This window comes from Staurois parvus, unplaced genomic scaffold, assembly GCF_062004578.1.
Source record: "Staurois parvus isolate SC_StPar_1 unplaced genomic scaffold, SC_StPar_1.0 ptg000829l, whole genome shotgun sequence".
Classification (NCBI taxonomy): domain Eukaryota; kingdom Metazoa; phylum Chordata; class Amphibia; order Anura; family Ranidae; genus Staurois; species Staurois parvus.
In genome coordinates this window covers 169,465-181,599 of record NW_028318625.1, presented here as the reverse complement: position 1 = coordinate 181,599, position 12,135 = coordinate 169,465, and the positions used below count along the sequence as shown (strand labels likewise).

Sequence of the window (12,135 nt, the reverse complement as noted above, 5' to 3'; positions counted from 1 at the left end):
AGCATTGTGGAAAAAAGTGAAAACATTTAAAACATTGCAACAAATACCAAAATGTAAAAATAATTTAAAAAAAAGAAATAAGGGTTCATTCACATGGGTTCTCTGGCCCATACAGCGTGAATGAGTGGTTTATTTGCGTGGCTGGAGCCACCTGTTACTCTATGATGATGCAGCAGCTGTATGAACATAGCCGCATGTCCTAATTTGACAGGTGTAGGTAAGTGGCCCTGAATGTATACTATCTGTGTTTGGTATCCTCAGAAAGAGACTGAACTATTTATCCCAACCTCTATATCATTTATGAACAAGTTAAGCAGGATTGGTCCCAGGACAGAGCCCTCGGGTACCCCACTTATAAATCCACACCATCCTGAATAAATACTATCTATCACCAGCCTCTGAACCTGCTCCTGTAATCAGTTTTCTATCCAGGTGCATATACTATAGTCAGCACCAATAGACCTGAATTTGTTGATTAGGCGCTTATGGGAGACAGTGTCAAATGCCTTGGCAAAGCCTAGATATACTACATCCACCGGCCTTCCTTTATCCAGATTGCAGCTCACTTCCTCATAGAATGTTAATAGGTTGGTCTGGCAAGAATGATCTTTCCTAAATCCATGCTGGTTACTACTAATGATACTAGTCTTATCAGCAAATTCTTGGATATGGTCCCTTATCCTCCAAATTATTGATGTTAGGCTGACTGGCCTGTAGTTTCTAGGTACATATCTCGGCACATTCTTGAATATTGTTACCACATTAGCTTTTCGCCAATCCACCATTTCGGTCAGTAAGCTTTCCTTATAGATTAGGAATAGCGGTCTAGCAATGAACTGGCTGACTTATTTGAGGACTTTCGGGTGTAAGCCATCTGGTTCTGGCAATTTTTCACATTACATTTTTGAAGTCTTTTTAGAATATTTGCCACTGCTAGCCACAAGAGTACACTCCCTGCTGTTTTAACAATATCATCTTGTCTATTGTACCCCTCCTTTTCCATAGTAAAAACTGAGGAGAAGAATGTGTTTAATACAGTTGCCTTCTCCTTGTCACTCGTAACCAACTTCCCTTGATCATTCTTTACGAGGACAATATACTCTATACACTCTATATATACTCAATATACTCTAACTTTGCTTTATTACTATTCATATATTTTAAAAAATGTTTTGGGGTTCTTTTTACTCTCTTCTGCTATGTGTCTCTCGTGGTCTATTTTGCTGCTCTGATCACGCTCTTACATTTCTTATTGCATTCTTTTGTAGTGCTGATGCTGATGGTGTCCCCTCTTCCTTATAGTTTTTAAAGGACAGTTTTTCCTCTTTAAGGTGCCTTTTTACACTTGAATTTAACCCAGGTTTAGTCTTAGTTCTTCTATATTTGTTGCCCATTGGAATACACTGGTTAATGCCATTAATTAAATTGTTCGTAAAGTACTCCCACTTTTCCTCTGTGTTGTTTGTTTCTAGAATATCTTTAATGTCATGCGGTGCAGGGCGCAGTTTGGTAAAGTTTGCTCTCTTGAAATTTAATGTGCTTGTCCTACTCTGGTGTCTGCTTTTACAGTGAATATAATTGCCCTGTGGTTGCTGTTTCCTACGTTATCCCCTACTTCCACATCTGCTATCAGCTCTGTGTTGTTTGTGATTAGTAGGTCAAGCAGAGCCTTTCTAGTTGGGGCAACCACCAACTGACACATAAAATTGTCACGCAATACATTTAAAAAGTGCCGGGCCTTAGAGGAGTGAGCAGCTCCATGCTACCCAGTCAATATCTGGATAATTAAAGTCTCCCTAATGACATTTCCCTCACTCACCACTATTTTTAGCTGTAAAAGAAGATCAGCCTTCTCTTCATTTTCCAGTGTACAGGGCCTGTAGCATACTCCCACTATTTATTTCTATTAATTTCCCATTTTTTCCTTCCTTTTGAAGCTCCAGCCACAGGGATTCCACCCCTCCATTTCCCCGTTTGGTTATATCATTACTCATGTTCACCAGTACATTAATCTTGATGTACAAGCATACCTTTCTCCGTCCTCTAAATACCCTGTCCCTTCGGAAAAAGGAGTACCACTGAACAGTCGCAAGACAGTCATGTGTGCTGGCAAGCCAGGTCTCTGCTACTCCCACAAAGTTATAATCCTCCTCATGGATCAGTAATTCCAGTTCTTCCATTTTGTTCACCAAACGTCTAGCATTAGTGAACATGCCTTTTAGTTTTGTATGGCTACATGCTATTTTATCCCTGTTCGTTCATTCAAATTTTCAAATAACGAAAAATATGTCCAAATTTAGATTCGGAATGAAACGAACCATACATGTCCATTATAGGCCATCTTTTCCCCCAAGAGAGCTGCATCCTCCCCATTTAGGTGCAGCCCATCCCAACTATAGAGCCAGAAACCAACTGAAAAGTCAGCTCAGTTCTCCAGGAACCCTTCCTGCACCAGTTCTCTAGAGACTCATTGAGTTCCCTAAGTTCCTGCTAGCTCTCTGGCGTGGCTTGAGGTACAGGCAGTATTTCTGAGAATACCACTTTGGAGGTCCTTCTCTTCAATATAGCTCATAAATTTTCCTCTAAATTTGTCAATGGTACCAAAGTATATCATGACAGCTGGGTCCTCTCCAGCCCCACCCAACAATCTGTCAGCTAGGTCCTCTCCAAAAACATACCATTTGGCAATCATGGTCTTCTTGACCGTTTGCCTATCTGTCCTAGTAACGGAGTCCCCTACCACCAGCATTTGCCTCTCCATGCCTATACCCCTGTATCCATCCTCACCAGAGCAGTCATTCCCCTTGCAGCTAGGGGAGAAAGTCTGCTCCAGCAATGTCATCCCTGAGCTGATATCCCCAACATCTTGTAACTTGGCATATTTATTGGGATGTGCCAAGTCAGGACTAGCTTCTAAGGCTCTTCTCTCTGCCCCTCCTTCTGTGACCCAGCTACCTACCTCTGGCTTCTGTACCGCCATATTCCTCCCCCCCCCCAGTATGCTGGCCCCAGCCAGCACCTGCTGGGTAATGTCCAAATTCCTTTCAAGGGTGTTGGTGCTTTACAGTGTTGCCATATGTTTTTCTAGATCCAGGATCTAGGCTTCCAAAGAAGCAACTAGCTCACATCTCGCACTGGCGTGTCCGCCCTCAAATGGCTACTCAGGGAATGTATACATGGAGCAAGATGTGCACTGGGTCGCATCACAAATCCTGTTGGACAATTTACCCACTACTCTAATAGGAATAATCAAGGAAAAAATGAAGAATTGATTTATATAAACCTCCTTACTTTATCCTACTCTGAGTACTAGTTCTTTCCCTAACTGACTGATTGGGGTCTCTTGCTCCTTGATAATGCGGCCCCCGGTGTCCTCTTTTCCTGCTCCTGCCTTACTGATCACAGGACAACTACTGTGTTCTCCTCTTGGTACCACACATTGATCACCTGCCCCTCATTGTACTCTCCTTCTGCTTCCACTCACTGATCACACTGCCCCCATCAACCTCTCTTCCTGTTCTTGTTCTACTGTTCTACTTGTTCTATTTACTATCACGTGTCCCAGTCAATCCTAATGCTCTAAAATACTTGCAATGCCCCGAGTTATTACCTATACTCACTATACTCCAAGTCATTACAAATTACTCACAGTACCCCAGGTTTCTCACAATACGTCAAGATACTCCAAATTTCTCACAGTACTCAAAAATCACTCACAGTACTCCAAGTTACTCCCTATATACACACTATACTCAAATTTACTACACATTACTCACAGTATGCCATGTAGCTCCAGATTACTCATGGTACTCCAAGTTACTTACGATGTCCCAATTTACCCACAATGCTCCAAGTTCCTCACAGTATTCCAAGATACCCAAAACCACTCACAATGCTCTAAGTTACTCGCAATGCCCCAGGTTACTCCCTATATTCTTAATACTCCAAGTACTCCAAATTACTCACAGTACTCTAAGTTACTCCCAATTCTTGAAGTTACTCACAGTACTGCAAAATACTACAAATTACTGTTAGTGTTCCAAGTTACTCCAAAATTATTGCTGCGTACTCCAAGTCACTTACTGTGCCCTCAGCCACTCTCTATATTACCAATAGTCCAAATTACTCACTGTACTAAAAAAAAAAAAAAAACTCACAGTACTCCAAGTTACTCGCAGTGCTCCCAGTTACTCTGGATCACTCACAGCACTCCAGTTACTTCCTATGCTCATAATACTTCAAATTACTCACAGTATTCCAAGTTCCAAATTACTCACTATGCTCCAAGTTACACACAGTACTCTAAGTTACTCTCAATGCTCAAGAGTACTCACAATACTTCATGTTACACCCCCTGAGTCAGTACTCCCAGTGCCCCAGGTGCACTACAGTTAGTCATTTTGGTGTGTCCTGTGCCCTCACAGTGCCCTCAGGCCCTCCTGCATCCCTCCCCCCCCCCCAACACACTTTCACTCACAGTGTTTCAGCAGCTCTTCCTGTCCTAGTATGTCCACCTCTGTCAGGCTGTCTCCTCTCTCCCGATCTCAGCGGGCCTCCCCTATCCCACATTCAGTATGCCTCCCTTCTCCCGTGCTCAGCGTGCCTCCTCTCTCCCACATTCAGTATGCTTCCTCCCTCTCAAGCTCAGTGTGGCTCCTCTCTCCCGCGCTTCCCAAGGAAGCACAGTATGTTGCATAGGGAACTTAATCTGAGATAAACCTAGAATAAAAATTTTGACAAGGAAAAGCGATGCCAGGGGTTTTTTGAAAAAGAATGGATAAAGTTGAAATATGTACTTTCAGAGTGCTTAAGGGAAACTTCTGCTCAAGACCTGATTGTAGGAAGGCCAGAATATTGGGCACATAATCTCTGGAATTAAATTGCTTGTGTTCATACAAGGCAGAGAAGGAATTCCAGGTACGATTGTAGATATTTCTGAAAGTGCTTTTTCTTGCTTTTATCAAGGCAGGAATAACAGAATCCAAGACCCCTCTGTCTCTTAAGACCTGAGCTTCAACAGCTATGCCGTAAAAACCAGAGGCTTTGAAGAAGGATGGAAAAGAGGGGCCCAGGGACAGCAGGTCTGAGGTGTTGGGAAGAGGTCAGGGGTCATCTCCTAGCAGCCCAAGTATGTCTGTGTACCAAGTTCTTCTGGGCCAATTTTGAATTGCGAATCATCGTTCTCTTCTCTTGCTCTATCTTATGGCACAGACGATGTAGCATTTGCACTGGGGGGGAAGGCTTACATAAGCCTGAATGAAGACAAGGGGATTTTTAAGGCATCTAATGCCACAACTAGAGGGTTTTTGGTCCTGGCCACAAACAGAGGTAATTTGTTGTTGAATCTGGAGGCTAGGATATCTAGAGCCCATTCCCCTTGATCCAGGTGTTGGCAACTGAGGTAATCCACTTTGCAGACTGCAGAAATCGCTGGACAGTGAGTCCCCATCCATATGATTATCTGGGTTGCCCCTTCAAAGCTGCATTACTCCTGGTGCCCTCTTGATGGTTGATGTAGGCCATGGCATTGTATGACTGATAATTAGCATTGACTTCCCTACTGGTGAAGCTGGGCTGGAGTCCACCAATTTAGGGAACTGCTTGCTTGGCCAGACAGAAGCATGGGTAGGTCGAGAGAAGAAGCATGCTTGCTCCAGGTCAATAAGATGTATTTGAGAGGTTTCAAATGAAATCGTGCAAATGCTACAGCCTTGAAGGAGGCTACAATAGGTACTAGACCTCTCATGAAGAATCTCATTGTGGGATCTTCTTTGACCTTTATTCTCGAGAGATAGCTCTCAGCAAGATTATTTTCTTCTCTGGAAAGAAAACCTTTTGCTTGGGATGTGTCCAGGAGCAGACCCAAGTATTCCAGGCAAACAAATGGCTGGAGAGCAGATTTTTGGAAATTAGTCACCCAAAGCTATAGGCTCCTGAGCAGGGGGATTTAGAATCTTCTTCTGTGGAAGTATAACCTTCCTTCCTGTGTCATATTTTATGAATTTGTCAAGTGCCTACCCAAAAACACATCTGCCTGCAAAGGGAACAGGTGTTTGGTGTATTTTACAGGCTTCAGCTGTCTAGGCTTTAACCCACAAATTTCTGCGCATGTGAATGGAGATTAGAGCCATTCTGGAAATTTGCTTCATTAAATGTTCTAGGGCATCCACACAAGAGCACAAGCCAATCACCGTAATTGCTCAGTTAATATCCTAGATTACAGGATCCTGTTGGTTGTTCATTTTCCTGGATTTTTCAGACTTTTTTTTATATCTTTTCACCTGATGATCCTGCCAGCTCACTAACTATTTTGTAACTATAGAAGAGCAATGTTTTCACCCAAGGATAGGAAGTGTGTTAGGACTAAAGGACACCTCCACCTCTCCTCTTCTTCATAACATTGAGGGGAGGTATTCTCCAGTTCACAGAGGTATCTGGGAATAATGTAACTGATAAAGAGTGCAGAACAGGCAGAAAGCACAGGAAAATATCAGCTCACAAGAGTTCTGACAGGATCATTGGTATTTTTGTACTGACTGAACAGTTAGAACAAAATACTTTCAATGGTCTATTAACAGACTTAAAAGGGAATAAATAAAGAGAATTAAAAACTGGCTAAAAGATCGTATTCAGAGAGCAGTGATCAAGGATTCGAATTCTGAATGGTCTAAGGATATTAGTGGTGCACCCCAAGGTTCAGTGTTAATACCAGGGGCGGACTGACCATTTGGAAACTTGGGCACCGCCTGAGGGCCCGGGGTCAGTAGGGGGCCCCATGAGATGCCCTAGTACCTTTTTCATAGGCTTTTTCGAGTTTGGGCAAGGACACAGGGGCCCCATGATCCCCTATTGCCCGGGGGGCACCATGAGTTGTCAGTCCACCCCTGGTTAGGACCCTACTTTTCTACTTATTTACAAATTATACAGAGTTTGGAATTAAAAGCACCATTTCTGTTTTTGTGGATGGAACCAAGCTATGTAGTGAAATATAACCCTTATAGTCTCCAACTTACAAGTAGACCCTAATACATTTAGTTTAACCTTAATAATAGCATGCAATGCCAAGCTGCAGTTTCTAAAGCTAGCAAAATACTTTCTTATATTAAAAGAGGCATAGACTCCAGAACGACATTATTTTTCCCCTAAACAGATCATTAAGCCGGCCATAGATGCATAAAATCCCAGCCGGTTCAGCAGGGACCAGCCAAGGTTCGATTCTTCTAAGGGAAGGCTATTAACTGACTTGGGTACAACCAGCATGTTGGATTTTTTAAATTATTGCCAGCAGCCTAGCAGTAGTAACTGTGTTCTCCCAGCAGGGACGGCTCTCCGTGGTTGCAGGAAAGACGATTGCATCATCTATGGGCTGCGTTAGTTATCCCTCATCTGCAATATGCAGTTCAATTTTGATTACCACTTTACAAAAAGGACATTGGAAAACTAGAGAAAATACAGAGAAGGACAACCAAACTGCCAAGAGGCATGGATGAGCTCAGCTATGGTGAAAGATTAGCTGAACTGAACGTATTCCCTCTTTAGGAAAGGCAATAAGGGGGTAAATGATCACCATGTATAAATACATAGGTGGTTTTATAGTGAACTTGGTGCAGAGTTATTCACTTTAAGGTCATTACAGAGTATGAGGGGGCACTTTTTAAGTCTAGATGAAAAGAGATTTAACCTCCACATATGGAAAGGCTTCTTTACAGTAAGTGAAAATGTGAAATTGACTCCCTCAAGTACTAGTTCTGGCCAGATTTAGTTACAGGGGTTATGGTTTAAACTTGGTTGAAACTTGCTGCCTGTGTCTCCCAGGGGAGATTAGTTTCCCTTTCTGTCCTAGAAACACACAAGAGAATGAGAAGCAATCTCTCCAAAGTGAATGGAATAGCCATCTTAGAGAATCTTTGCAGGAACAGGTACCCATTTTGGAGGATTTCTCCTAACGTTTGCTCTGGTGACAACTCAGTTTTTGGATTTTCCCTCACTTTCAGTCTCGGTGATTATTGTCACAAAGATGTATAGAGAATTCAATATTCCCAGCAGGGACACACACAGCAGTAAAAACTTGACAAAGAGTCTACAATATACAGCAACAGTATAGCTTTTCCAAAAAGCATTATTTGAGTTTTTTAGGCAGCTTAAAGTCTCCTTAGGGTTCATGTACACTGCAGCTGATAAACTCACGTTCAGGAGCTTTTCTGTGTTTTTTTCAGCAGCCCCTGAACTCTCCCTAATGTTTTCCTATATGTCCATGTACACTATGTCGTTTACAGCAGTTTACAGGTAGTTAAGTTTACAGTCGTTTTTTGGAACGCACCAAACTTGTGCTCAGGAGTAGATTTTACCAGCGTTTCAAATGCCAAACGCTTGTAAATGCGTGTAAATGCAGCTAACCGCATTTATAAGCGTTTGCGTTTAGAAGCGTTTTTTAACTGTTTCATATCCAAATGCTATCCAGAACCTTTTTTCATCATCAGAAATGCATGCAAAGTGATTTCCCTGTATTCAAATGGACCTAGCACACCAGCGCAGTCAGTTCCAGGTTTTGCGTGAAGGAAAAAATGGTAGAATGTGCTGCATTATGCTCATGATGAGATCCATAGTAAATACAACCAGAAAAGATAGGTAATCTCAACACAAACTGCTCTCTCTGCTTCTGCTCTCTCTATTTCTCTCAAAATGTCTGAAATAGTCCATTTTTTACTGTTTTTCAGTGCATTCTGTTCATTTTGGAAGGTCTCCTGAGGTTATCTTAAAAAAACACTTCTAAACTCAAACGCTCATAAACGTGCATGAACACGGTATGCAAACACGGCTAAACAGACGTTTTTTAACCTACGTTTTCCAGCAGTCAGTTTCCATCGTTCAGAAGTGTTTTCCAAATGTCCCGTGTACATGGAGCCTTAGAATAACAAGTATAACTAGAGATGAAATGCTAATCCTGTATGATGTCTAAAAAAAGATGGCATTCCGGATAAAAAGGTAGATAGGCCTTGTTAGGTAGAGCACTGCATTCTCGTTGAAAGATAAGAAATACCTGTGTTTCAATTGTTTATGTAGCATGTATACACTTGGCAGACACTACAACTGCTTTTAGGCTTCATATACACTGGAAGCTCCTAAAATTGAGTTTAGGAGCTTTTGTTGTTTTTTTCCAAAGCTCCTGAACGCAACTCCATAAAAGCCTATGTATCCATGTATTATTATTATTATACAGTATTTATAAAGCGCCGATAGTTCGCTCAGCGCTGTACATTACAAAGGGGGACAGAACATGTGACAGAACAATAACAATACAATGCAAAACATGAGGGGATTGAGGGCCCTGCTCTTTCAAGCTTACAATCTAGGAGGGACGGGATAGTGGTACAGGAGGAGATAGCTGTGGGGGATGGAGTGGTAGGAAGAGTGGAGGAGGTCGGCAACTTAGCAGGGGGTGGGGTAGGCTTCCCTGAAGAGATGGGTTTTCAGGGTGCGCCTAAAGGAGAGGAGAGTAGGTGATAATCTGATGGGTTGGGGCAGGGAGTTCCAGAGGATGGGTGACACCCTGGAGAAGTCCTGGAGGCGGGCATGGGAGGAGGAGACCAGGGAACTAGAGAGAAGGAGGTCTTGTGAGGAGCGGAGTGTGCGTGCTGGGCGGTACTTGGATATTAGGTCAGTGATGTAGTTCGGGGCAGTATGGTGGATGGCTTTGTACGTCAGTGTTAGGATTTTGAATTTGATCCGTTGCGCAATCGGAAGCCAGTGGAGGGATTGGCAGAGGGGGGTGGCGGAGATGTACACATAGACTTTTAGCAGGCTTTAGGAGCTGCCGCTTTTAGTTGAGGCTAAATCTCTCTCTCCTGTACATGTAGCCTTTAGGCTCTCAGTGGCTCACCGCTTTATCTGAAATACTTTGCTACAATCCTTCAATGCAAGCTAAAAATGTACAATATTTACCCTTTGTATCTCTTGACCCAAGCTCTAATTTACTGTTAATAAAGAGTTTTTACTTTTGATCATATATGAGGTTTTTGTCTGAAAAACAACCAAGCAGCATCCAACAGAAAGCAGCAATAAGGCAAAAATTGTTTTTTATACCTGTTCTTTGACAGATGCCAGTATAGCTGAAGTTGTTTCAGTTTCAGAACCATCACCATTTGTTGAATTCATCACTGGGCTTAATGAACTAGATTTCTCTGAGCATGATGGTTGATCAGGAACAGGCATAGCTTCTAACCTAAAAAAATAAGAAAAGAAGATAAGAAAACACAATACCTAATTATTTACAGTATTTATATAGCTTCAGCATATTTTGAGATGCTTTATGGAGAACATAGATTTATTCACTCATTACCTGTATCAATGGCACCTGTTTGAACTTGTTATCAGTATAAAAGACACCTGTCCGCAATCTCAAACAGTCACACTCCAAACTCCACTATGGTGAAGACCAAAGAGCTGTCGAAGGACACCAGAAACAAAATTGTAGACCTGCACCAGGCTGGGAAGACTGAATCTGCAATAGGCAAGCAGCTTGGTGTGAACAAATCAACTGTGGGAGCAATAATTAGAAAATGGAAGACATACAAGACCACTGATAATCTCCCTCGATCTGGGGCTCCATGCAAGATCTCACCCCGTGGGGGCAAAATGATCACAAGAACGGTGAGCAAAAATCCCAGGACCACGCGGGGGGACCTAGTGAATGACCTGCAGAGAGCTGGGACCAACGTAACAAAGGCTACCATCAGTAACACACTACGCAGACAGGGACTCAGATCCTGCAGTGCCAGACGTGTCCCCCTGCTTAAGCCAGTACATGTCCGGGCCCGTCTGAAGTTTGCTAGAGAGCATTTGGATGATCCAGAAGAGGATTGGGAGAATGTCATATGGTCAGATGAAACCAAAATAGAACGGTTTGGTAGAAACACAACTCGTCGTGTTTGGAGGAGAGAGAATGCTGAGTTGCATCCAAAGAACACCATACCTACTGTGAAGCATGGGGGTGGCAACATCATGCTTTAGGGCTGTTTCTCTGCAAAGGGACCAGGACGACTGATCCATGTACAGGACAGAATGAATGGGGCCATGTATCGTGAGATTTTGAGTGCAAACCTCCTTCCATCAGCAAGGGCATTGAAGATGAAACGTGGCTGGGTCTTCCAACATGACAATCATCCCAAACATACCGCCCGGGCAACGAAGGAGTGGCTTCGTAAGAAGCATTTCAAGGTCTTGGAGTGGCCTAGCCAGTCTCCAGAGCTCAACCCCATAGAAAACCTTTGGAGGGAGTTGAAAGTTCGTGTTGCCCAGCGACAGCCCCAAAACATCACTGCTCTAGAGGAGATCTGCATGGAGGAATGGGCCAACATACCAGCAACAGTGTGTGCCAACCTTGTGAAGACTTACAGGAAACGTTTGACCTCTGTCATTGCCAACAAGGGATATATAACAAAGTATTGAGATGAACTTTTGATATTGACCAAATACTTATTTTCCACCATAATTTGCAAATAAATGCTTTCCAAATCAGCCAATGTGATTGTCTGGATTTGTTTTCTCATTTTGTCTCTCATAGTTGAGGTCTACCTATGATGCCAATTACAGGCCTCTCTCATCATTTTAAGTGGGAGAACTTGCACAATTGGTGGCTGACTAAATACTTTTTTGCCCCACTGTATCAATACATAATCCATGGGAGGGCCATGTTTACTCACTCACAGGAAGTCCCACTGATGTCTGCTGGAACCCAGTGGTTATACGGTGTGGGTGCATGGCCCTGAACACATACAGTGTACGTACGGGGCTGTGCAACTGCAGCCACACAGACGTCAAATTGGCGTCCTAATAGATATCAATAGGATTATCTGTACAGGGATGCGCGGAATACCTGTGTATGCCCATGCGGGTAAACATGTCCCTCACACTGGGTATGCATTGATATGCCCTGTGTGAATGAGGCCTAAAACTTGTTTATTGCTTGTTAAGAACAGTTAAATACCAGAATGACTATAGCCTGGTCACATGTTCATTGTACAGTGTATGTCCAGCCAAAACCTTTTTAATTCTTCCTGTGTCTACCTTTTCAGTGCATCGCCTTCCTTTACCAGTAGTTTAAACATTCATGCCTGTTCTTATATGATCTTTTGG

The 12,135-nt window shown here is 42.9% G+C and overlaps 1 protein-coding gene across 4 annotated transcripts in view; it reads right to left on the bottom strand.

The window, feature by feature from the left end:
- Window positions 1–12,135, bottom strand: part of CTNND2 (catenin delta 2) — a 529,941-nt gene that overhangs the window by 451,505 nt on the left and 66,301 nt on the right. For all 4 annotated transcript variants that reach the window (XM_089655247.1, XM_089655250.1, XM_089655248.1 and 1 more), the window contains exon 3: window positions 10,084–10,222. In XM_089655247.1, the coding sequence (XP_089511373.1) occupies window positions 10,084–10,212 (129 nt within the window). In that variant the 5' untranslated portion in view covers window positions 10,213–10,222. The remainder of the gene's footprint in view (window positions 1–10,083; window positions 10,223–12,135) is intronic.